Source organism: Coregonus lavaretus, assembly GCF_964263955.1.
Source record: "Coregonus lavaretus genome assembly, chromosome: 30".
In the NCBI taxonomy this organism is placed as follows: Eukaryota; Metazoa; Chordata; class Actinopteri; order Salmoniformes; family Salmonidae; genus Coregonus; species Coregonus lavaretus.
The window spans coordinates 11716764-11741301 of NC_140017.1; the positions used below are offsets into that span (position 1 = coordinate 11716764).

Sequence of the window (24538 nt, forward strand, 5' to 3'; positions counted from 1 at the left end):
TATTTTCTTAAAATAAGATTTTAAACCTAACCCTTACCTAACCTTAACCACACTGTTAACCTTATACTTAACCCTAACCTTAAATTAAGATCAAAAAGCTAATTTTTGTTTTTATGATGTTTTTACGATGTAGCCAATTTTGAAGCTGTGGTAATTAGGCGAATTCCTGTGCCAAAGAAGGACACGCACAATTGTGCTCGTGGCCTACGTCTTGGACAATGCGCGCTCACGGCCGTGACGCAGGCACAGAGAAAGACCTTCGCAGCAGTATAGCAGCATCCTCAGCAGCATTGTTGAATCTTGAGGAAAAGCTTGAGATAATCAACAAGGCTTGTTTTGGAGGTAAGATGAATATCATTCATGATTACGAGATTCAAATTATTGGGTATATTTCGTTTGATTAGATTTATTTGCGTCCTGTGTTTTTCACAGCCTGTGTGTGTTTGTCTTGATACGGAGCCTAGAAAGATGGAGATGCTTTGAAACACTGTTCCATGAAATCTCACGGCCGGATGTTTTTTTCGCCCATTTTATAATATAAGCGCAAACATAAGACATCAGCGCAGATATGAAGCGTCTTCTCATTGTTATTGTATCAAATGAATAGTTGCACATGTCATGTGTATATTCCTCCTCCAGCATCTTTCTCATTGTTTGTCAACGGGGCGTTTTTTCTCGTTGGCTGAATACACGCCCTCTCCTACGCACAAATCAGGAATTGACACATTTTCTCATATAGGCTTGACAAAAGCCGTTTCATCATGCACGTTGTAGAGCAATGTGATATGCACATTTTGCATTATTGCTCATTGCAACACTAATATGTTGTTTTTATTTATCGTTAATGACTCAAACATACAGCTCTGGCCTATTGTTTTTGTCAAATAGAGTAGGATGGCAGTAGTGTGACCCAGCCAAATGGTAAAATGATATTCATTCCATTACAATAGGAATTGAGTAGAAGATCAAAATCTGTAAGGTTTGTTGCACCGGTTTTTCTCATATTATGCTATCTGAATGTATTTGCATCCAGGTTTTATACATCTTGTTGACTCATATGAGCACAGTTGCATAATACTTAGTCATATACAGTACTCATTTAATTAAACAAATAATGTGCTCATGCTAATAATACATCACATTTATTCCAGTGAAAATGCTGTCTGTGACTGAGACTTCATTTATAAAACACACTACTGTCAGATCAGGGGTAGGAACTAGGAGAAGCAGGGCAACTCAGAGGAGAAGATGAAGATGATGGCTGCCATTACTGGACTCTGTTAGTAGGATTGTCATAATAGGTGACAGGTATTGCACTGCACAGGTATAGTTATCTACCAGTCATCGGACCCTATGTTAATACTAAATTGTAATTATTTTGCACTATGGCCTTACCTCCATAACTTGCTACATTTGCACACACTGTATATATATTTTCTGTTGTATTTTTGACTTTATGTTTTGTTTACCCCATATGTAACTCTGTGTTGTTTTTTTATCGCACTGCTTTGCTTTATCTTGGCCTGGTCGCAGTTGTAAATGAGAATTTGTTCTCAACTGGCTTACCTGGTTAAAGTAATAAATAAATAAATAAATATAATGGATACCCTTTGTTTCAACATAATCCTTTTGGTATGTCAGGCAACGTGTTTTATCACCCATTCTGCAGTGGCTATTGATTCAGCAGCAAATCATGGGAAGCACTAAAGAAAGTATAATTAAAAGGAAGAAATAAAAGACTTGTAGGTAAGGGACAGTTGCTCCCAAATCATCCAGGCTATGATATCTCTTGGCTATGTATCCATGTTATGTATCCATATCTAAACATGACTAGGAATCCCCTCAATATGATGCAACTGAAGGAAACAGGCAACTCGTTAGAGTATCAGAAGGATGGTATCTGCCTGAGTGGGGGTTGTTCATTTGGCTTTGAGTACATGTCTGTATCACAGCAGAATTCGTCTGTGTTAATGTAGTTACCCTATGCTTAATGAATACAGCACAGACCACTGTATGGCCTCTGTTTTGCCTCACTGTTTGACCCGATAATGCTTGAGTTGGTAGATTGATACAGTAGCACAGCTGCGCAATAGGATAAGGCTTTGACTGATTGTGTGATGAGCTCTCTCTCTCTCTCTTTCTCCTCTCTCTCTGTCTCTCTCTCTCTCTTTCTCCGCTCTCTCTGTCTCTCTCTCCTCTCTCTCTGTATCTCTCTCTCTTTCTCCTCTCTCTCTGTCTCTCTCTCTCTCTTTCTCCTCTCTCTCTGGACTTCTTTCAAAATTCAAAAGGATTAGCAGAGGCATGGATGGACAATATAGTCTCTGTATTATATTACTTGGCAGCGTAATAATTTTCAGGCCGGATGGATCTGTTTTAGATACATGTGGTGTGCTCCCCATGTAGTCAGACTTTGGAGGAAGCAAACCTTGGACGTGACAAAAAAGACCCAGTGAATAATTTACGCTATCATATACTTTGTTCCCATTTCAATGTTGGGATAAACCGTTTCTCAGTTGTGTTAGTGGTTCTGTTATAAAGGGGTGTTTATAGCACATACACATAGCTTATTCTCTGACCCTAGATGAGAGTTTGAACATTTATTTTAGGATGGAAATCCAGTCAGGCCATATTAATGTAATAGACCAAAGGGTCCATTGTGTTTTATATCAAATTGCATTAGCATTGACATACTGATACTATAGAGCTTTTACGTACAATCGTGGTCAAACGTTTTTAGAATGACACAAATATTGGTCTTCACAAAGTTCGCTGCTTCAGTGTTATGAGATATTTTTGTCAGGTGTTACTATGGTATACTGAAGTATAATTACAAGCATTCCATAAGTGTCAAATGCTTTTATTGACAATTACATTAAGTTTATGCAAAGAGTCAATATTTGCTGTGTTGACCCTTCTTTTTCAAGACCTCTGCAATCCGCCCTGGCATGCTGTCAATTAACTTCTGGGCCACATCCTGACTAATGGCAGCCCATTCTTGCATAATCAATGCTTGGAGTTTGTCAGAATTTGTGGGGTTTTGTTTGTCCACCCGCCTCTTGAGGATCGACCACAAGTTCTCAATGGGATTAAGGTCTGGGGAGTTTCCTGGCCATGTTCCCAGAGCCACTTAGTTATCACTTTTGCCTTATGGCAAGGTGCTCCATCATTCTGGAAAAGGCATGGTCGTCACCAAACTGTTCTTGGATGGTTGGGAGAAGTTGCTCTCGGAGGATGTGGTGGTACCATTCTTTATTCATGGCTGTGTTCTTAGGCAAAATTGTGAGTGAACCCACTCCCTTGGCTGAGAAGCAACCCCACACATGAATGGTCTCAGGATGCTTTACTGTTGGCATGACACAGGACTGATGGTAGCGCTCACCTTGTCTTCTCCGGACAAGGTGTTTTCCGGATGCCCCAAACAATCAGAAAGGGGAATCATCAGAGAAAATGACTTTACCCCAGTCCTCAGCAGTCCAATCCCTGTACCTTTTGCAGAATATCAGTCTGTCCCTGATGTTTTTCCTGGAGAGAAGTGGCTTCTTTGCTGCCCTTCTTGACACCAGGCCATCCTCCAAAAGTCTTCGCCTCACTGTGCGTGCAGATGCACTCACACCTGCCTGCTGTCATTCCTGAGCAAGCTCTGCACTGGTGGTGCCCCGATCCCGCAGCTGAATCAACTTTAGGAGACGGTCCTGGTGCTTGCTGGACTTTCTTGGGCGCCCTGAAGCCTTCTTCACAACAATTGAACCTCTCTCCTTGAAGTTGTTGATGATCCGATAAATGGTTGATTTAGATGCAATCTTACTAGCAGCAATATCCTTGCCTGTGAAGCCCTTTTTGTGCAAAGCAATGATGACGGCAAGTGTTTCCTTGCAGGTAACCATGGTTAACAGAGGAAGAACAATGATTTCAAGCACCACCCTCATTTTAAAGCTTCCAGTCTGTTATTCTAACTCAATCAGCATGACAGAGTGATCTCCAGCCTTGTCCTCGTCAAAACACTCTCACCTGAGTTAACGAGAGAATCACTGACATGATGGCAGCTGGTCCTTTTGTGGCAGGGCTGAAATGCAGTGGAAATGTTTTTTGGGGATTAAGTTCATTTTCATGGCAAAGAGGGACTTTGCAATTAATTGCAATTTATCTGATCACTCTTCATGACATTCTGGAGTATATGCAAATTGCCATCATCAAAACTGAGGCAGCAGACTTTTAGTATTTGTGTCAATGACACAAATTAGTATTTGTGTCATTCTCAACTTATGACCACGATTGTAGATGTTTTACTGTTTGTTCAGCAGCACCTTAGAAATGAGTGCTGCAATGTCCAACACATAATGTACAGTACATGCATCCCTGATTTCCCATAGTCAGGACGGATGTGCGAGATCTGCTGCTGCATATACTATTTGTAAAATATAGCTCAGCCCTTTTTAAAATTGTAATTAAAAAATATATATTTAACCTTTATTTAACCAGGTAAGCCAGTTGAGAACAAGTTCTCATTTACAACTGCGACCTGGCCAAGATAAAGCAAAGCAGTGCGATAAAAACAACAACAACACAGAGTTACATATGGAATAAACAAAACGTACAGTCAATAACACAGAAAATCTATATACAGTGGGGAGAACAAGTATTTGATACACTGCCGATTTTGCAGGTTTTCCTACTTACAAAGCATGTAGAGGTCTGTAATTGTTATCATAGGTACACTTCAACTGTGAGAGACAGAATCTAAAACAAAAATCCAGAAAATCACATTGTATGATTTTTAAGTAATTAATTTGGATTTTATTGCATGACATAAGTATTTGATCACCTACCAACCAGTAAGAATTCCGGCTCTCACAGACCTGTTAGTTTTTCTTTAAGAAGCCCTCCTGTTCTCCACTCATTACCTGTATTAACTGCACCTGTTTGAACTCGTTACCTGTATAAAATACACCTGTCCACACATTCAATCAAACAGACTCCAACCTCTCCACAATGGCCAAGACCAGAGAGCTGTGTAAGGACATCAGGGATACAATTGTAGACCTGCACAAGGCTGGGATGGGCTACAGGACAACAGGCAAGCAGCTTGGTGAGAAGGCAACAACTGTTGGCGCAATTATTAGAAAATGGAAGAAGTTCAAGATGACGGTCAATCACCCTCGGTCTGGGGCTCCATGCAAGATCTCACCTCGTGGGGCATCAATGATCATGAGGAAGGTGAGGGATCAGTCCAGAACTACACGGCAGGACCTGGTCAATGACCTGAAGAGAGCTGGGACCACAGTCTCAAAGAAAACCATTACTAACACACCACGCCGTCATGGATTAAAATCCTGCAGTGCATGCAAGGTCCCTCTGCTCAAGTCAGCGCATGTCCAGGCCCGTCTGAAGTTTGCCAATGACCATCTGGATGATCCAGAGGAGGAATGGGAGAAGGTCATGTGGTCTGATGAGACAAAAATAGAGCTTTTTGGTCTAAACTCCAATCGCCGTGTTTGGAGGAAGAAGAAGGATGAGTACAACCCCAAGAACACCATCCCAACCGTGAAGCATGGAGGTGGAAACATCATTCTTTGGGGATGCTTTTCTGCAAAGGGGACAGGACGACTGCACCGTATTGAGGGGAGGATGGATGGGGCCATGTATCCCGAGATCTTGGCCAACAACCTCCTTCCCTCAGTAAGAGCATTGAAGATGGGTCGTGGCTGGGTCTTCCAGCATGACAACGACCCGAAACACACAGCCAGGGCAACTAAGGAGTGGCTCCGTAAGAAGCATCTCAAGGTCCTGGAGTGGCCTAGCCAGTCTCCAGACCTGAACCCAATAGAACATCTTTGGAGGGAGCTGAAAGTCCGTATTGCCCAGCGACAGCCCCGAAACCTGAAGGATCTGGAGAAGGTCTGTATGGAGGAGTGGGCCAAAATCCCTGCTGCAGTGTGTGCAAACCTGGTCAAGACCTACAGGAAACGTATGATCTCTGTAATTGCAAACAAAGGTTTCTGTACCAAATATTAAGTTCTGCTTTTCTGATGTATCAAATACTTATGTCATGCAATAAAATGCAAATTATATATATTACTTAAAAATCATACAATTTGATTTTCTGGATTTTTGTTTTAGATTCTGTCTCTCACAGTTGAAGTGTACCTATGATAAAAATTACAGACCTCTACATGCTTTGTAAGTAGGAAAACCTGCAAAATCGGCAGTGTATCAAATACTTGTTCTCCCCACTGTACAGTGTGTGCAAATGTAGTAAGTTATGGAGGTAAGGCAATAAATAGGCCATAGTGCAAAATAATTACAATTTAGTATTAACACTGGAGTGATAGATGAGCAGAAGATGATGTGCAAATAGAGATACTGGGGTGCAAATGAGCAAAATAAATAACAAAGTAAATAACAATATGGGGATGAGGTAGTTGGATGGGCTAATTACAGATGGGCTGTGTACAGGTGCAGTGATCGGTAAGCTGCTCTGACAACTGATGCTTAAAGTTAGTGAGGGAGATAAGTGTCTCCAGCTTCAGAGATTTTTGCAGTTTGTTCCAGTCATTTGCAGCAGAGAACTGGAAGGAATGGCAGCCAAAGGAGGTGTTGGCTTTGGGGATGACCAGTGAGATATACCTGCTGGAACGCATAATATGGGTGGGTGTTGCTATGGTGACCAATGATCTAAGATAAGGCGGGGATTTGCCTAGAAGTGATTTATAGATGACCTGGAGCCAGTGGGTTTGGCGACGAATATGTAGTGAGGGCCAGCCAACGAGAGCGTACAGGTCACAATGGTGGGTAGTATATGGGGCTTTGGTGACAAAACGGATGGCAATGTGATAGACTACATCCAATTTGCTGAGTAGAGTGTTGGAAGCTATTTTGTAAATGACATCGCTGAAGTCAAGGATCGGTAGGATAGTCAGTTTTACGAGGGCATGTTTAGCAGCATGAGTGAAGGAGGCTTTGTTACGAAATAGGAAGCCGATTCTAGATTTAACTTTGAATTGGAGATGCTTAATGTGAGTCTGGAAGGAGAGTTTACGGTCTAACCAGACACCTAGGTATTTGTAGTTGTCCACATATTCTAAGTCAGACCCGCCGAGAGTAGTGATTCTAGTCGGGCGGGTGGGTGCAATCAGCGTTCGATTGAAGAGCATGCATTTAGTTTTACTAGCGTTTAAGAGCAGTTGGAGGCCACGGAAGGAGTGTTGTATTGCATTGAAGCTCATTTGGAGGTTTGTTAACACAGTGTCCAATGAAGGGCCAGATGTATACAAAATGGTGTCGTCTGCATAGGGGTGGATCTGAGAGTCACATTTTTTACATTGACATTTTAGTCATTTAGCAGACACTCTTATCCAGAGCGACTTACAGTTAGTGAGTGCATACATTTTTCATACTGGCCCCCCATGGGAAACGAACCCACAACCCTGGCGTTGCAAACGCCATGCTCTACCAACTGAGCTACACGGCATGGGCAAGTTGCAGCGGAGGGTGCAGAGCTGGTGGCCGGGGTAGGGGTAGCCAGGTGGAAAGCATGGCCAGCCGTAGCAAAATGCTTATTCAAATTATCGATTATCGTAGATTTATCGGTGGTGACAGTGTTTCCTAGCCTCAGTGCAGTGGGTAGCTGGGAGGAGGTGCTCTTATTCTCCATGGACTTTACAGTGTCCCAAAACGTTTTGGAGTTAGTGCTACAGGATGCACATTTCTGTTTGAAAAAGCTAGCCTTTGCTTTCCTAACTTGTGTATATTGGTTGTGTATATTGGTTCCTGACTTCCCTGAAAAGTTGCATATCGCGGGGGCTGTTCGATGCTAATGTAGTACGCCAGAACGCAGTACGCCTTTAGCTATGTCCAGAGCAATGATGGACATTAAGACTTAGCATTAGCATGCACTGACATGGTACAATAAATTAGCCTGCCTGTTAGCCTGTCTGCTCCCTGAGTGTCCTCATCTTTTGTCAGTATGTGCAGTTATCAGTGAGTCACTACTGACCATCTCTCACAGGCCCTAGAGCCGAACATAGAGCCTGTCTGCTCTGGGAGAGGCATCTGCAGGGTATAGACTAGCCAGAGTAGATAGGCTGCCATGGGAACAAGACTCTTATAAGCAACTACTTCATGTGACTCTTGGCTGAGTCACAGACGTATGCCAACTGTTCAGAGAAACCTGCGATGGAGCTGTTTGTTTTGTAGTGCCACTCAAGGAATGTTTGTCATCCATCTTGTTTTCCAGGCCCGGCAACATCTAGCAGAATGACTAAAGAGCAGACTGCCAAGGTGGATGAGGAGGCCCAGCCGGCCTCTGAGTACCAGAGCCCAGTTCACGAGCCCCGGAAGAGGCCAATGGTCCACCCATCTGCCCAGGCCCCCCTCCCCAAAGACTATGGTGGGTCCTAGACCTCAGGCTCCAGGGCCCATATTTACATTTACATTTACGTCATTTAGCAGACGCTCTTATCCAGAGCGACTTACAAATTGGTGCATTCACCTTATAGCCAGTGGGATAACCACTTTACAATATATATATATATTTTTTTTGGGGGGGGGTAAGGGTGGGGTAGAAGGATTACTTTATCCTATCCCAGGTATTCCTTAAAGAGGTGGGGTTTCAAGTGTCTCCGGAAGGTGGTGAGTGACTCCGCCGTCCTGGCGTCGTGAGGGAGCTTGTTCCACCATTGGGGTGCCAGAGCAGCGAACATTCACAAGAAGTGTCTCATAGTAGGAGTGCTGATCTAGGATCAGTTTTACTTTTTAGATCATAATGAATAAGATTATATGGACGGGGTGACCAGATCCCAGATCAGCACTTTGGGACGTTTTGTGAATACAGGCCAAGGCCCTTTTTTAATGCTCCCTACTCAACACTGCTTTATATGTAACAGTGGATTTTGGGCTCTGGGCCATGTGCTGCTGTAGCCTTGGTCCACAAAGAGCCTTACACCAAGCACAGACCACTGCCTGGTCAAAACAACCTCTGCAGATTCATAGAAACATAATGAAAAGATGTTATAAAATGTATATGATGATAAATTAGTGAACAAGGACTTTTATAGCATGTTATTGATCCTTTTAGTAGATGGATCTTGGCTTTGGGGCTGTTATATGCAAACAGTATGCTACTGCTGGACTTATTCCACTCTATGCCAAAGAATGTAAGTGGTTTCTGCAGGCTAAAATGATGTGAAGCTTTTTTTTTCAGTTTGCCCACAAGCTTCAATGCATTTATTATGATGGTGTATTATAAAAAACAAAGTAAGATCAATTGTGTTATTACAGTGCAACGTTTCCACTTTGGTAGGGCTTCAATCTACCACATGCTGCTTTTAGAAACAGTGCTTTTAAACAGGACAGAAAGATTGGATGTCCCACAGAGAAAACTCCATAAGTAATTAAATAGAGTGCACTAACAGGCCTACTGGAAAATACAACCCAAATATATATATATATATATATATATATATATATATATATATTTTTTTTTTAATATAATAAGAAAATATGATATTTAATGTCACACATTCAGAATGAGTCAATATGCTGTCTGGACAAGAACGGAAAATGGCAAGAGAGGCACATTTAATACTGATTTGATGAAGAGGGTAATTATCTTGTTGGCATTCCCTACCATTCCAGTCTTCACATTCTTTGACCCAAATGATCCTGCATGTCTGGAGATCCTGCTGGATCCGCGCACCACCATCCCAGAGCTGTTCGCCATCATCCGTCAGTGGGTCCCACAGGTCCAGCACAAGATCGACCTCATCGGAAACGAGGTGAGTTACTGCCAGTAGGATTTTCAGCAGACAACAGGCCTGAATACAGCTCAGACACAACACTGGCAGAAACATAAAGATATTTGTAGAAAGCTGTAGGCCTAGACCAGGGATGGGCAACTTTGATGGGGGTGGAGGCCACAAAAAATCTGAACTCATCATGAGGGGCCGCAGTGGCTCACGGATCTGCACCCACATTCATACCCACACATGCCGTCAGAGCCGGCCCTAGCCTTTTGGAGGCCCCAAGTTAAATTTTGTTGGGCGGGCCCTACTTTGCGAGCAAAACATTTTGCTGCTCTTGACAGCGGAAAGGAGAAATGTACGTTTTAAAGTACATTTCCTGAAATTCTACACATTTTACCATGGGGTGTAGAAAAAATATTACAGTTATAAAGAAAGTTTGCTGCAATTCTACACGTTTTGCCATGGGGCGGTGAGAAAAATTTGCAGTTTTACAGCCAGTATCCTGTAATTCTACACATTGTGCCATAGGGTGGAGAGAAATGTTTGCAGTTTTTAATATGATATCTGAGTGAGAGTGACTAACTAAATCAATGGGGGCCACCCAGTCGGTAATTCGGCTATGATTAATACAAGTTTAGGTAGCTGGCTAGACTAATTTACCAATCTGAAAAATGTTAGCTGACATGGGCTAGTTGAGTGACTGTCCGACTGACATAACAGTAAAAAACTGCTGATGCACAATCAAATTTGCACCTTGTGTATTCTAATATTTTAACTCTCAACAATAAGTTGAGATCCCGACTGAGTTCCTAAAAACTTGAGTTATGAGTTCCTTTTTTGGTGGAAATTTATCCGCGAGCCTACAAAAGAGGTGGGACGCCAGTTGCCCATCCCTGGCCTACACGCATTAGTACTGGTGCCAAATCTTCTGAATGTTCCAAACGTTGAATTTGGCGTTCCACAAGGCTCTGTGCTTGGACCCATATAATTGTGATACAGTATAACAGACAGATACAGTATATTACTGCATAGTGCACCAAAGATACAGGTCTCCAACCAAAATACAATACACACAGGAAACAAAATACACCATGCAGTCATTAGTTGAAGAGAGCATGGAACCGCTCATCAACATACTGTAACACACAACAATGCACACCTTTTAGCCCAAATTCATTGGAGTCTCATTAACAATTTCAATGTATTAAACCTTTAATATCTAAAGAGCAGTGGCCTTTCAGCTGCATGCAACCCTCTACAGTTGGTCACCATCACCACATGCTGCATTTGCAGTAAGGAGAGAAGTCCATCGGTCTGTGCTCAGCTTGCTACTCTGCTCTCATGCTCTTAAGAGCTGCCAACAGGGCAGAGGCATCAACTTCCTTGATCCCTGGAGGAATGCAGTCGATGCGGGCCTAGTAATTGTGTTGTTCACCTGCTCTTTGTGGTGAACTCCTGCGGCTCGGAGCCGGTCAGCAACGGTGCACTTGGCCAAGGTCCTGCTAATAGATTACAGACTTGTTATCACACTAACCTAATAAGATAGTGTTTTTTGACAAATCCACTAGTAGAGCCTCAACTTTGCTAAGGTACCCCAAGGTGTTGTGTAAGTCATGCCTCCAACTGAAGCTAAAGCCACCAAGCCTCCCATAATAAAGATCCCATTATAAGAAAACCCATTAAGGCACAAGGCAAACATAAGATGAGTATTTCCCAATCCCATGCCCATACACAGCACATGCTTATTCAACAACACATACTGTGTATGGGCATGGGACTGGGAAATACTAATCTTATGTTTGCCTTGTGCCTTAATGGGTTCTCTTATATTGGGATCTTTATTATGGGAGGCTTGGTGGTGTCACGAGTGTCAGTGTAATGCGGTGGGTCGAAGTCAGGCGCAGGACACAGAACTCGAAGAAACGTACTTTACTGAGAAATGAGTAAAGAATACAATACAGAAATCTCTCCACACAGGGAGGAACTAACCCGCTCACAAACGACACAAGAAATGAAAACAACCACGCACAAAACACATTGGGAGCCACTGGGTTAAATAGGGAAGGCGTGATTACAATAATGGGCCACAGGTGTGTGACAATAGACAACAGGTGCAACATAGAAACATAGAACATAGATCGGCAGTAGCTAGTATTCCGGTGACGACGAACGCCGAAGCCTGCCCGAGCAAGGAGGAGGGGCAGCCTCGGCAGAATCCGTGACAGGTGGCTTTGGCTTCAGTTGGAGGCATGACTTACACAACACCTTGGGGCACCTTAGCAAAGTTTAGGCTCTACTAGTGGATTTTTCAAAAACACCTTCTTACTAAGGATGTTGTCATGTAAGGTGTAGTTTATGTTTCAGTTGATTCCCTTTATATTGCTGTTGCTCAGATGAAAGTGCACAGCTTTAGCGCAGGACCAACCATTACTGCAATTTGAGTAGTGGTAATGTGACCATGGGAGCAGGAACTCTCATAACCCTGAAGAGGAAGAGTGATGAGGGTGGGATGTGAATCAACATAAAGTATGCATACTTCACGTTTCAGACTCATTTCCTAATCCCGCCCTACTATCTTGGAGAGAGGGAAGATATGCCCCATAAAAACACATCTACACACACATACAAATACACACTCTTAGTTAACTCGGTTTCCTCTTTAGTGTTAGGATTGATCGTAAAGTCTGCCTCAGTTCCTGGGTGTCCCCCGGGACGCCATGATGGCTGTGATTGATGGCTGAGATAATAGGGTCTTTCCATTACCCAGACAGGCTCTGCACTAAGACAGACTCTAAATCAGACCAGGCTGTCAGATATGGGCAAAGAACCACTCCGCTGCACTCTCAGTAAACAACCTCAGCCCTCTGGCAAATAGTCAATGTCTTTTTGAGAGTATTTGTATTAACAGAGATGCATTGACTTATCTGCAAAAGGCCTATGTGGGTGTAGGCTTTTGCTCAAATCAAAGCAGTAACGCACCTGATTCAACCTAACAAGGTCGTAAATGAAGTTGAATCAGATGTGTATGGCTTTGGCGCGTACAGGTTGGCCACCGCTTCTTGACAAGCTACTTGGACGGTAAGAATTTCCACCAATATCAGTTACTAGCCCCAAATTCCTTTTCGACAGTGTTAGCCTCGTGTTAGCACTGCAGCTACAGGGATCCATCTTATAGAATCCATGTTGGATTCATGTTGAATCATGAAAGTGTGCATGGTGGTGTCATCGTTATGCCTCAGGAGAGGACCTGTCTGATAATATCATGTTAATTCAGTTGGACTACATGTCTCTGTATGAAAAGGCATAATGTCAGGGCTTGAGGAGAGTGTGCTCATTTCGTCTCTCTTGATTGACACTGGTGGATAATGAACTATCCCGAGATAGTTGCTAGTCCAGTTCAGGAATCAGGATGGGTCCTTTTTCACTTGTCACTCGGCACCCGTCACTGCTGTCTGTTTGCACCAGAGGAGAGAGCTAATTAACTGGAGTTTCACTGCTTCTTCAATCTTCACCATTGGGAATATGGCTTTACATAGCACATCTGACACTCAGCAAGACGTTGATGGAGGTTATTTGACATTGTAAAGGCTGCCATGAATAGTTTGCTATTATCTCCTATTGGTACTATTTTCAATGTACCACGTACAAGCTTAGATATTCAGTTGAAATAGCATAGTAAATTGATGTCACTTCCAGTAACGACTGCCATCATTTCAATATTTGTGTCCCTCAAATGTTTTACCTATCCAAAATGGCTGCCAGTTCCTCATGTATGCTACTCAGCAATGATAGCCTCTGATGAAATTGCAATGCAGTGGAAATGAACGTAGCGCTTAATTCATGACACAGCAGGAAGCCATCCTCACCTTCCTCATCATTAGAGTTCACTAACACGTGTCGTGTCGACTGTGCTAATTGGGTGTGAATGGCTCATCCTGCTAATGTGGCTACGCTAAGCACAGGGAGCATCTCTCAGAGAGATGAGAGGCTATGGCCCTGGGGTGGTGTGGTCTTTTATGTGTGGTGTGAGTGATGGCTGGCCTTAGTGTTTCATAGTGTTTTAAAAGGCATCTGATAGTAATATATACTGTAATATAGTACTGCTCTCTCTGCCTTTCCCATAGCCTCTCTTTCACTCTCTCTTTCTCTCTCTCTCTCTCAGTTCACTGAACAATCCTTGTCTCCTCTTAGATCTTGAAGCGTGGTTGCCATGTCAACGACCGTGACGGACTGACAGACATGACCTTGCTCCACTACAGTTGCAAAGCCGGGGCCCATGGAGTCGGTGAGACTCTCAAACCCTCAACTGATTGTTCATTTCAAATGTCTGAATCCTCAATAAAGCTTTCATAAAATAAAGTGTTTTTAGCTTAAGATTTACTGTAGTTTCCTACAAATTTTGTCCATCGTGTGACCCCGTCCAGGTGACCCTGTCGCTGCCCTCAGGCTGTCCAATCAGCTAATTTCCCTGGGGGCAGACGTGAGTCTCCGCAGCCGCTGGACCAACATGAACGCCCTGCACTACGCAGCCTACTTCGACGTGCCAGAGCTGATTCGCATTCTCCTCAAGGCCTCCAAACCCAAAGGTGAGTAGCATCAACACAACCCATGTAGTCTACCTAGCCAACTAACAATATAGTCAGTCCTCATGAGCTGTTGGAGACGAATAAACCTCCCCAAACACTCCCCAGACAACTTTCCTCACCCTGTTCGTACACTCACTCAAATACTGCACACACACACACACTCCAAAGCTCCTGCTTGGGCCTGTCTTGTCAGTTATGTCATGCTCCTCCTGTATGTCCTGTATGTTGCTGTATGTCACCTCCCTCCCCTCCCTGGACTTCCAATCAGAACTAACACTCCATTCAGCCCCTACCAGCATTGACCCAAGGCCATTTCATTAACTCCTACATTGATTTGTCATCGCTCCACCACACTGACCATTGATTTGTCATCACTCCACCACACTGACCATTGATTGCGGCCGTATTGTTATTCTCCTGTCTACGGACCACGAGACTGCAAAGAGAAGGAATTGGTAATGCTTTCAGAGACCCCTAGGAGAAGGAATTGGTAACGCTTTCAGAAACCCCTATGGGAAGAAATTGGTTACGCTTTCAGAATAAAACTAAGATAATAGCTGACTTTGGCAATACAATTCAGATTGATTTGATCTGAAGCTGGTTGTACTGTCTCTGTAGTGCTGAATTCCACCTGCAGTGACTTCCACCATGGCACAGCCCTGCACATCGCTGCCTCCAACCTGTGTCTGGGATCAGTCCAGTGTCTGCTAGAGCATGGAGCCAACCCCACTGTCAGGGTAAGAGCACTATTGACTGTCTAGACCTCTGTTTTGTATGTCTCTTTCTCATGGTAACTAACTACAGACAGAAGTGCTGAAATTGAATATGGCGTATACACTCACTGGACAGTTTATTAGGTACACCACCCCGTTCACGAAGATTGATCACTCCTACAGACAGTGAGTCTTATGGCCTGATATATATAGAAGGCGGACAGGCATCGAGGCATTCAGTTACTGTTCGATTGAATGTTAGAATGGGCAAGACGACTGACCTAAGCGACTTTGAGCGTGGTATGATCGTCGGTGCCAGGCGCGCCAGATCTAGTATCTCAGAAACAGCTGCCCTCATGGGCTTTTCACGCACGACAGTGTCTAGGGTTTACCAAGAATGGTGTGACAATCAAAAAACATCCAATCAGCAGCAGTCCTGTGGGCAAAAACAGCTTGTTGATGAGAGGTCAAAGGAGGATAGCAAGAATCGTGCAAGCTACACTCTTAGAAAAAAGTGTTCAACATGGAACCCAAAAGGGTTCTACCTGGAACCAAAAAGGGTTCTTCAAAGGGTTCTCCTATGGGGACAGCCAAAGAACCCTTTAAGGTTCTAGATAGCACCTTTTCTTCTAAGAGTGTAACAGGCGGGCAACATACAGAGAAATAACGGCGCAGCACAACAGTGGTGTGCAGAACAGCATCTCCGAATGCACAACTCGTCGATCCTTGTCATGGATAGGCTATTGCAGCAGACGACCACACCGGGTTCCACTCCTATCAGCTAAAAACAAGAAGAAGCCGCTCCAGTGGGCACGCGATCACCGACACTGGACAATTGAGGAGTGGAAAAACATAGCCTGGAACATGACAGCGAGTTCAGTTTACTTAAGTGGCCTGCGCAGTCCCCAGATGTCAACCCAATAGAGCATCTTTGGGTTGAGATGGAACGGGCTGTTTGCAGCATGAATGTACCGCCGTCCAATCTGCAGCAACTGCGTGATGTCATTGCGTCAGCATGGACCAACATCCCTGTGGAACGTTTCCGACACCTTGTGGAATGCTCAGAAGAATTCAGGCTGTTCTGGAGGCAAAAGGGGGTACGACCCATTACTAGATAGGTGTACCTAATAGAATGGGTGTACATCTGAGGTTTCATGTCCTCTTTGATATGATAACTTTCATGGTAACTTAAAGGGGGGCTGAACTTCCTGATTTGGCCTCATTTTTCAGCTTGGTCATTAAGAAATGACTGAAGCCAAACGAGAGTTGTCTTGGGGGGGTGGTTTAATGTGTGTGTCTCTTTTGTGTGTGTTTGTATGTGGCAAGCAGACTATGGTTTGTACATTAACTCTCCCAAAACAGTACACAGTTACAGTCACTCACCCTTCTAGATAACTTGAAACAGTCTAACCAGGTCTTGTGTCTTGAAGTCGCCTAGGAAAGCTATTGCTAGCCAACTTCTTTCACCAATTAGCTTCAGCCAGCTGGTGTGCGACCATGGCAAATTAGTTTGACATTGGATAACTCTGGGGCTTGTTAGGGACCGTCAATAAATTACACAATGTAAATGGCACAATATTTTCATGTTGCACACCTTTTAGTTGTCTCATTAAATTATTTCAATATTTGTATATGAATTTCTACAATTTATAGTTGGTTTGAAGTTGTTATGTCATTGAAATTTGGAGCTATTGGCATTTTAACATATTGTCCCATGTACATTGTGTAATTTACTGATGGTCCCTAACTAGCCCCATAGGGCTATCAAATGTCAAACCAAATTGACCATGGACATTTAATGAGGTCTCGTGCAGCTGTGCTCCGAATTGATGGTTACTTGTGTGCTGCCAGCTGTAGGCATGTGGGCAGGATTTAAATAAACCCAACCAAAGGAAAACTGTTACAGTACCCTTCATTCCGTGACATACAATTTTTTCCTATCATCTCGCAAATCTCAGTTTTGGATGAGACTGACTTTATGACCAAACTATCCTATTTACACTTTGTAGTAAATTTTGACACTAGAATAAATGTTTCTGACTCATATCGATGCCACATAGGCCATTTTTTGAAAATGAGAAGTTGCTTTTTAGGGGCAGTCGCTCTTTTAAAACACTGTCTCAGATAAAAACTGATTCTGTTTTATGTGGGGATGACTTTTACACAAAACAGTAAAAATATGCCAATTTATTTATCATGTCCCTTTCTCTATCTCTCTCCCTCTCTCTCTCCCTCCCTCCTCCTCTGTCTCTCTCTCTCTGACAGAATGATAAGGGCCAGGGGCCGGCCGAGGTGGTCCCTGACCCCATGGACATGACTCTGGACAAAGCGGAGGCGGCCATGGTGGCGAAGGAGCTGAAGCAGCTGCTGCTGGACTCTGTGCCCCTCAGCTGCAACCTGCCCCGCGCCACCCTGCTCAACTACGACAACATCCCTGGCAACCTCATGCTTACCTCCATCGGCCTCAAACTGGGCGACCGTGTGGTGCTGGACGACATGAAGGTGTGTCTGTGTGTGTGTGCGGTTTGTCAGAATTGGGAGGCAAAGGGTAAGAAATGGGAGCCTCAAAGATTGGAAACAGTAAATTAAAATAAATTGCTGAATTTTGTGAGCACATTTATGTGCATGAGACCATTTAAATGGCTTTCAATGATCTTTATCTTTTTTTTTTAAGTGGCCAGTATGAGGTCTCATTCATCCTGTATGGTGGAGCCCTGCTGCTTGTTGTACTGTGTGAGAAGAGAACATGTGAATTCTAGCAAACATTTATTCCCACTTGTGTTAATACATATAGCTCCCCAAAAAATCGAGCAGTGATGAAATTGACATCTCAGCTCTGCATCACCTGAAGCAGGTGGGTAGCCCTCGACCTGTGTGTCTACTTGCATAACTGAACACAGGTGTTTTCAGGTGTATTTCCATGACTGACCGCATTACTGACTGCACTAAATGACCTAGTCTCCCTTGGTGCATTAATTTGGTATTTACTATGCATCACTAACTGCAGTTCAAAATGCATTGGAAACCTATGTGTGCCTACTGTATGTGTATTTTTATGTCTGTAATGTGCAGCTGTATTGCACTTCTCACTGTGTTCAAACATACACTGCATGACCAAATGTATGTGGACACCTGCTCGTCAAACATCTCATTCCAAAATCATGGGTATTAATATGGAGTTGGTCCCCCCTTTGCTTCTATAACAGCCTCCACTCTTCTGGGAAGGCTTTCCACTAGATGCTGGAACATTGCTGCGGGGACTTACTTCCATTCAGCCACAAGAGAATTAGTGAGGTCGGGCACTGATGTTGGGCGATTAGGCCTGGCTCGCAGTCGGCGTTCCAATTCATCCCAAAGGTGTTCGATGGGGTTGAGGTCAGGGCTCTGTGCAGGCCAGTCAAGTTCTTCCACACCGATCTCGACAAACCATTTCTGTATGGACTTTCCTTTGTACACTGGGGCATTGTCATGCTGAAACAGGAAAGGGCCTTCCCCAAACTGTTGCCACAAAGTTGGAAGCACAGAATCCCAGATGTCCCTTCACTGGAACTAAGGAACCATGAAAAACAGCCCCAGACCATTATTCCTCCTCCACCAAACTATACAGTTGGCACTATGCATTGGGGCAGGTAGCATTTTCCTGGCATCCGCCAAACCCTGATTCGTCCGTCATATTGCCAGATGGTGAAGCGTGATTCATCATTTCAGAGAACGCGTTTCCACTGCTCCAGAGTCCAATGGCGTCAAGCTTTACAGTACTCCAGCCGACACTTGGCATTGCGCATGGTGTTCTTAGGCTTGTGTGCGGCTGCTCGGCCATGGAAACCCATTTCATGAAGCTCCCGACGAACAGTTATTGTGCTGACGTTGCTTCCAGAGGCAGTTTGGAACTCGGTAGTGAGTGTTACGTGCTTCAGCACTCGGCGTTCCCGTTCTGTGAGCTTGTGTGGCCTACCACTTCGCGGCTGAGCCGTTGTTGTGCCTAGATTGTTCCACTTCACAATAACAGCACTTATAGTTGATCGGGGCAGCTCTAGCAGGGCAGAAATTTGACAAACTGACTTGTTGGAAAGGTGATATCCTATGACGGTGCCACGTTGAAAGTCACTGAGCTCTTCAGTATGGCCATTCTACTGCCAATGTTTGTCTATGGAGATTGCATGGTTGTGTGCTCGATTTTATACACCTGTCAGCAACTGGTGTGGCTGAAATAGCCGAATCCACTCATTCATTTGAAGGGATGTCCACATACTTTTGTATATATAGTGTATGTCCTACTGACCACAACATAATCACTTAAAACATGTTATTGTGTTGAGATGTGTAGACTACTCTACTAACCATAGCCTAGTATATCAGTAGTCAAGTATGACAGAAAAATAGCAGATCAGCATGCTGCCCTGGTCTAGAGAAGTCTCTGAGACTAGTGCAGCCTACCTCAGTGCTGTGGAGAAGTGTTGTTAACTATTTAATCCTGCCTGGTATCACCTTCAATAATACAATAATAAGAATAATGTGTTTTGTTCGATGAGCCCCTGTGGGAATCAATAAGGTTAATTCAATTTGATAGTCAAAATCCAATGTAAACAGGAGAGGTAAATGACAGAGCTGATATTGAATCCTGGCCCTCACACAGTCTCTCCTCCACAGACAGGCACCCTGCGCTTCTGTGGGACTACTGAGTTCGCCAGTGGCCAGTGGGTAGGGGTGGAGCTGGACGAGCCAGAGGGCAAGAACGACGGAAGTGTGGGAGGGGTGCGTTACTTCATCTGCCCCCCCAAACTGGGTAATCACCTGTTATTTCACTCACATTTTGGGAATTCTTACTTAAATCTATTGTTGAAATGCGCTAAGATTTCCTTTGAGAAAAGAGCAAAGAGAAGACTTTATTTCATAACTTTTGTGTACAGGTCATTTCAGAAAAACAGCTGTGGTCAATTTTATTTGAGCTTGCAGGTTTTTTCAGGGTTTTCTCTAATCACTTCTATTGTCCTGAAGGTATCTTTGCTCCAGTGTCAAAAATCGCCAAAGCTGTTGAGCAGGCCCCCTCCTCTGTCACCTCCACACCCAAGACGCCCCGCATGGACTTCTCCCGCATCACAGGAAAGAACAAGAAAGAAAAGAAGGAAATAATGGAGAGAGAGAAAGGTAAAAGAAAGGAAAGGAAAGGGTGATATCTAATCAGTTGTACAACTGAATGCATGTCTTCCACAAAAGAGTCTCCCCATCAAGGGCCATGGCATTCATTCTCATAGGAGCACAACGAGCCATCTGTTTATTCACAGACTTTATAACACATAAATAACACATGGTTCATAGACTTTATAACACATTATAACATGTTAACGAACATTTGATTGATTTCCTCCATCAGCTCTGAGGAAGAAGTCTATGTCCATGGCCAGTCTGGACCCAGATGGGGTTAAGGTGGAACTTGGAGACCAGGTGCTGGTTGCTGGTGTGAAGCAGGGAATCATACGCTATTACGGAAAGACAGACTTTGCCCCAGGTAGGTCTGTTGTGAAATCAAGTCACTGCAACACTGGTGGTGATATTTCTAAGAAATGTTTGACAAATGCTTAGAAATGTTTAATCAAGTTTAAAGATTGATGATGTATGTGTGTCCAGGTTACTGGTTTGGTGTGGAGCTGGAGCAGCCCACGGGAAAGCATGACGGGTCTGTTTTTGGTGTCCGCTACTTCAACTGCCAGCCCAAGTACGGCGTCTTTGCACCCCCATCTCGCGTACAGAGGTAACAGAACACCTTTAACACCTGGTTCAAAAATTGACACTAAGATAAGATAACGTAACAACTTTATTGATAAGAAAGCATTTTACAGTTACCTTTCTTATCAGTCATTGTCAGACAGAGAGCTAGACAATATACAACGTCCTCTGTTGTGATTGTAAAGTTTCATTCTGACCGTCTGGTACAATACTAAGTACTGCTGTTAATGATTTCTCAGAATCTGCGGACCAAAGGACGGTCAGAGCGGCGATGGCACGATGGTGAAAAAAGTACACCAGGTGTCTAGTAAGTATCTAAGGTCAAATCCATCCAGTCATGTTAGCCAACGTGCCACACCACCCCATGTTATGATGTACCTTCTACTCCCACTTCTGCATTCTTTCCAAAGATGTTCATTGTTTATTCTAGTGAACCAGCCAAAGCGTAAATTCAACGCGGTGAGGTCACCCAAGGACATCACGTCTGAGAGTTCAATATCCAGGTACAGTCTATTCTTTTCCTCTCTCTGTTGTCTCTGAGTCAACAAATAGCAGATTAGAAATAAGCCCCTGTTAATGAATGTGTCCAGTGACACGAATCCCTCTTCCTCTTCCTCCTGCTCATCCTCTTCCTCAGGTTGCTGTTCTGCTGCTGGTTCCCCTGGATGCTGCGTGCTGAGATGCAGTCTTAACCACACTCTCCTTCCTCTTCCTCCACTTCAAAAGATCTACTGCTCTCCTCTTAATGTCCATCTTTCATTTGTGCTTTTCTCTGGCTGTTGCTGTCAGAATTACAGTAGTGAACCACTGCCCCCCCCCCCCCATGATTGCAGTCAGTCCTATAGCAAAACCTAGTGCCTTGTATTTAACTAACATCCTGCATTCCATTTGTAACACTAATAATGAGACTAAATAATTGTAACTCGAAATCTGGGACACAAACCCTACAAAAGCAACCATCTAATAGATATAATCACTTAGTTTTTGTACGTTTCTCTATTTTGGTGTTGATTGCTTGTTGTTACCCTGTCAGAAGTTGCCAAAAACCCTTAGACCAGTCAGCCAACTTCTTATGCCATGGAGCTTCTACTAGGGAACCTTTCAAATGATTAAGTACATACTGATATACTTTGACTTGCTGCTGCTTCATCCTAATGTCCAGTATTTCCGAGGAGACCAAGGGCCTCATTTATCCTCAAAGTAATACATTGTCTGTTGTGCTAAAGGGACTGATCCAAAATGTGGATGTGTGAGTCAAATCGTGTTACTAATTTATTTTCACATAAACACGCCTTTTTATTGTGAAAAGATGTGACATGAACATATGGTCATGTTCTTCTAATCTCGTATGTCCAAAAGAAAACAGGGTTTAATATTATTCAGGATTCATACATCCACTATTTCTCCACTTGCACTCTTGAGATTTTTCCCAAATGTGCAGTTGGAATGATGTATATAATATTGATTTGCTTGTTAATGGGCTTGTGTAAATTGTAATATGCTCACACATGGTACAAAAATGAAGTTCCTGGTCTCCGGTAGTCTACTAAATTCTTTGAAAGATCCCTGTAAAATACTTGTTACCTGTTTTAGGGAAGGTAATGCTAACACGTACATATGTTAATCATAATGTCACAACTTAATTGCTGAAGGACATCTTTATCTGCACAGATAGATTCTGTACCCTTGAAAGACAATTTTCTAGCAATGGTTTACATCGTGGTAATGTAGACGCCTCTATTTGTCCATAACTGGGTCAAATAAGACTTTCCTAACTTGGTTTTAGGTGTTTATTGCACTTTGAACCAGTTGGTCTCAGATCCAAGTTATGTTAACCAAAATAGCTGCTAACCCCAAAATGTAATGGCAGGTAATGTAAGGGAAAACCACTTAGGTTAATATTGTTAAAGCTGTTGTCTTTATTGTGTAGCATGAAGTAGCAATAACTTAACTTTTGCTTAACTTTAACTTAAATGTAATGTTAGCAAAAAGCTTTATTTGCCCACATTTAAGTTATTTTTAATAGAAATAGGAACTCTACAAGGGTACCACACTATACTTGTTAAAGGTAAGTTTCTTGATAAACTAGTGCCCTCCTCCCCATCTCTAGGTTCCTTGTTGCACCAATAGTGTTAATCTCAGTCTAAATCTGCACAGACAGAACACCTGCTAGCTCAGTGCTACCACAGTTTACATCCCCTGTTGGCTAGCCTCTCATGCTTCTCTCTCCTTCTCTCAACGTTAAGCTTTGGTAAGTTTGTGATTGTGAGCATTAGAAAAAAAATCTGACCATCTAAACTTGTGTGCGCTTCATGTCAAAATCAATGAGTATTTGCACAAAAACAGCAATATTTAACCTGTGTACCTAGCTATGTGGATATGGATAGTGTCTTTGTCTACTTAACACTATGTAAGCACACCATGAGGGTGGAGAAAAAACACCTGAACTTGCTCCTGCACTCTCTGAACACCGTTGTGAACGTCCTGTGTTAACAGCACCGTGGAACAGCAAAAAATACTCATTATCAGGAAGTGTCTAAATACTCTTGCACCCTGTCGTTTTCCGAAATTGCCACTTATACAATGTGGCACTGAACGCAACAATGTGTGGTTGTTTTGATATTGCAAGTGTAAGGTTATGACTAGGTCTGTAAGAGAGCCACTGAACCACAAGGATATTATGAGGGAGTCAGCTTCAGCTTCTTTGAACTGAATTAGGGTTATTAGTAGATCCAGTTTGAGAGAAACTCATCCATTACACCTCAAATTCATGTAATAGGATACTTAAGAACCTGTGGCAATTGAAACTTTTATCTTTGTTTATTCCATTTAATTTAATGATGACTATCTCAACACGAAGTGTTGCAAACTTTGACAGGACAGCTCACTTTGTTAAAGTCCTCTGTTAGCCAAGTATGCTAAAATTATACTGTGTCAAGAAGGACTGTGAGTTTCTTTACTATTGTCAGCATTGTTTAGTGGATATGAAAATCATCCTCACCCCATACTGAAATGCTTGATAATGAGGAAGAATACTACTTATGCTGGGAAAATGTCATTAGAATTAAATATAACGTGCAACATTGTTCATACTTACTAAATGGTTGAGTTGAATAGTTGGTTGACTGGCAGATTTAATGCTCAAGTAAAGTTGTTTGAGGCAAAGATTGACCAAAATTGTGTAGTTATTGCCAGAATGTAACACTGGTAGCATAACGTGTACCATAATATGCCAGTAGATGTCACCAATGTGTCACTTTGTTATCATCTACAACTAACAACATGACAAGAATCAACATTGATGAATCCTCCTCTCTTCAAATGTTTTGTTTATTCGAGGACATTATGAAAATTGATATAATCTTATTAAGTGGTGTACTGTCATTATTTTAAAAAACATGTTCTTCTAAAACTTGATCTCAACTATGGTTAATTTTCTTCATAGACATGTCATTGCAGTTTGTTAAAAATATATTTTGATAATTTCACTAAGTGTACTTTTATTTTCCAGTTTTATAGTGTGTTGGTGTCTGTGTCCCAAAACAGGTAATGGGGGAGGGGGGCTGTAATGTTGGATTTATTATAGTGTCATGAATAATATTCATTGCATGCTCTTTATTTTCTGAAAGTTTCTTTTTCCAACGGTGTTATCTCAGCATGAAAATGTTTATAATTACAACTTACTATGAATCTAATAAAAGTTGATGTTGTTTTCTACATTTTCTGTTGCTTGCTTTTGTTCAAACAACTTCAGAGATAAATCACTCAGACA

At 42.8% G+C, this 24538-nt stretch overlaps 1 protein-coding gene across 1 annotated transcript; it reads left to right on the forward strand.

Moving 5' to 3' along the window:
- Nucleotides 1-251: 251 nt before the first annotated feature.
- Nucleotides 252-24483, forward strand: LOC311105959 (CAP-Gly domain-containing linker protein 3-like). Its single transcript, XM_084148200.1, has 15 exons — nt 252-342; nt 8234-8386; nt 9634-9773; nt 13932-14025; nt 14165-14326; nt 14945-15063; nt 17305-17541; nt 17834-17893; nt 19690-19825; nt 20038-20187; nt 20414-20548; nt 20668-20791; nt 21006-21073; nt 21197-21269; nt 21404-24483. Exons 2-15 carry the CDS (start codon nt 8254-8256, stop codon nt 21456-21458), a joined length of 1686 nt encoding a protein of 561 aa, XP_084004326.1. The 5' UTR covers nt 252-342; nt 8234-8253; the 3' UTR covers nt 21459-24483.
- The last annotated feature ends 55 nt before the right edge of the window (nt 24484-24538 follow it).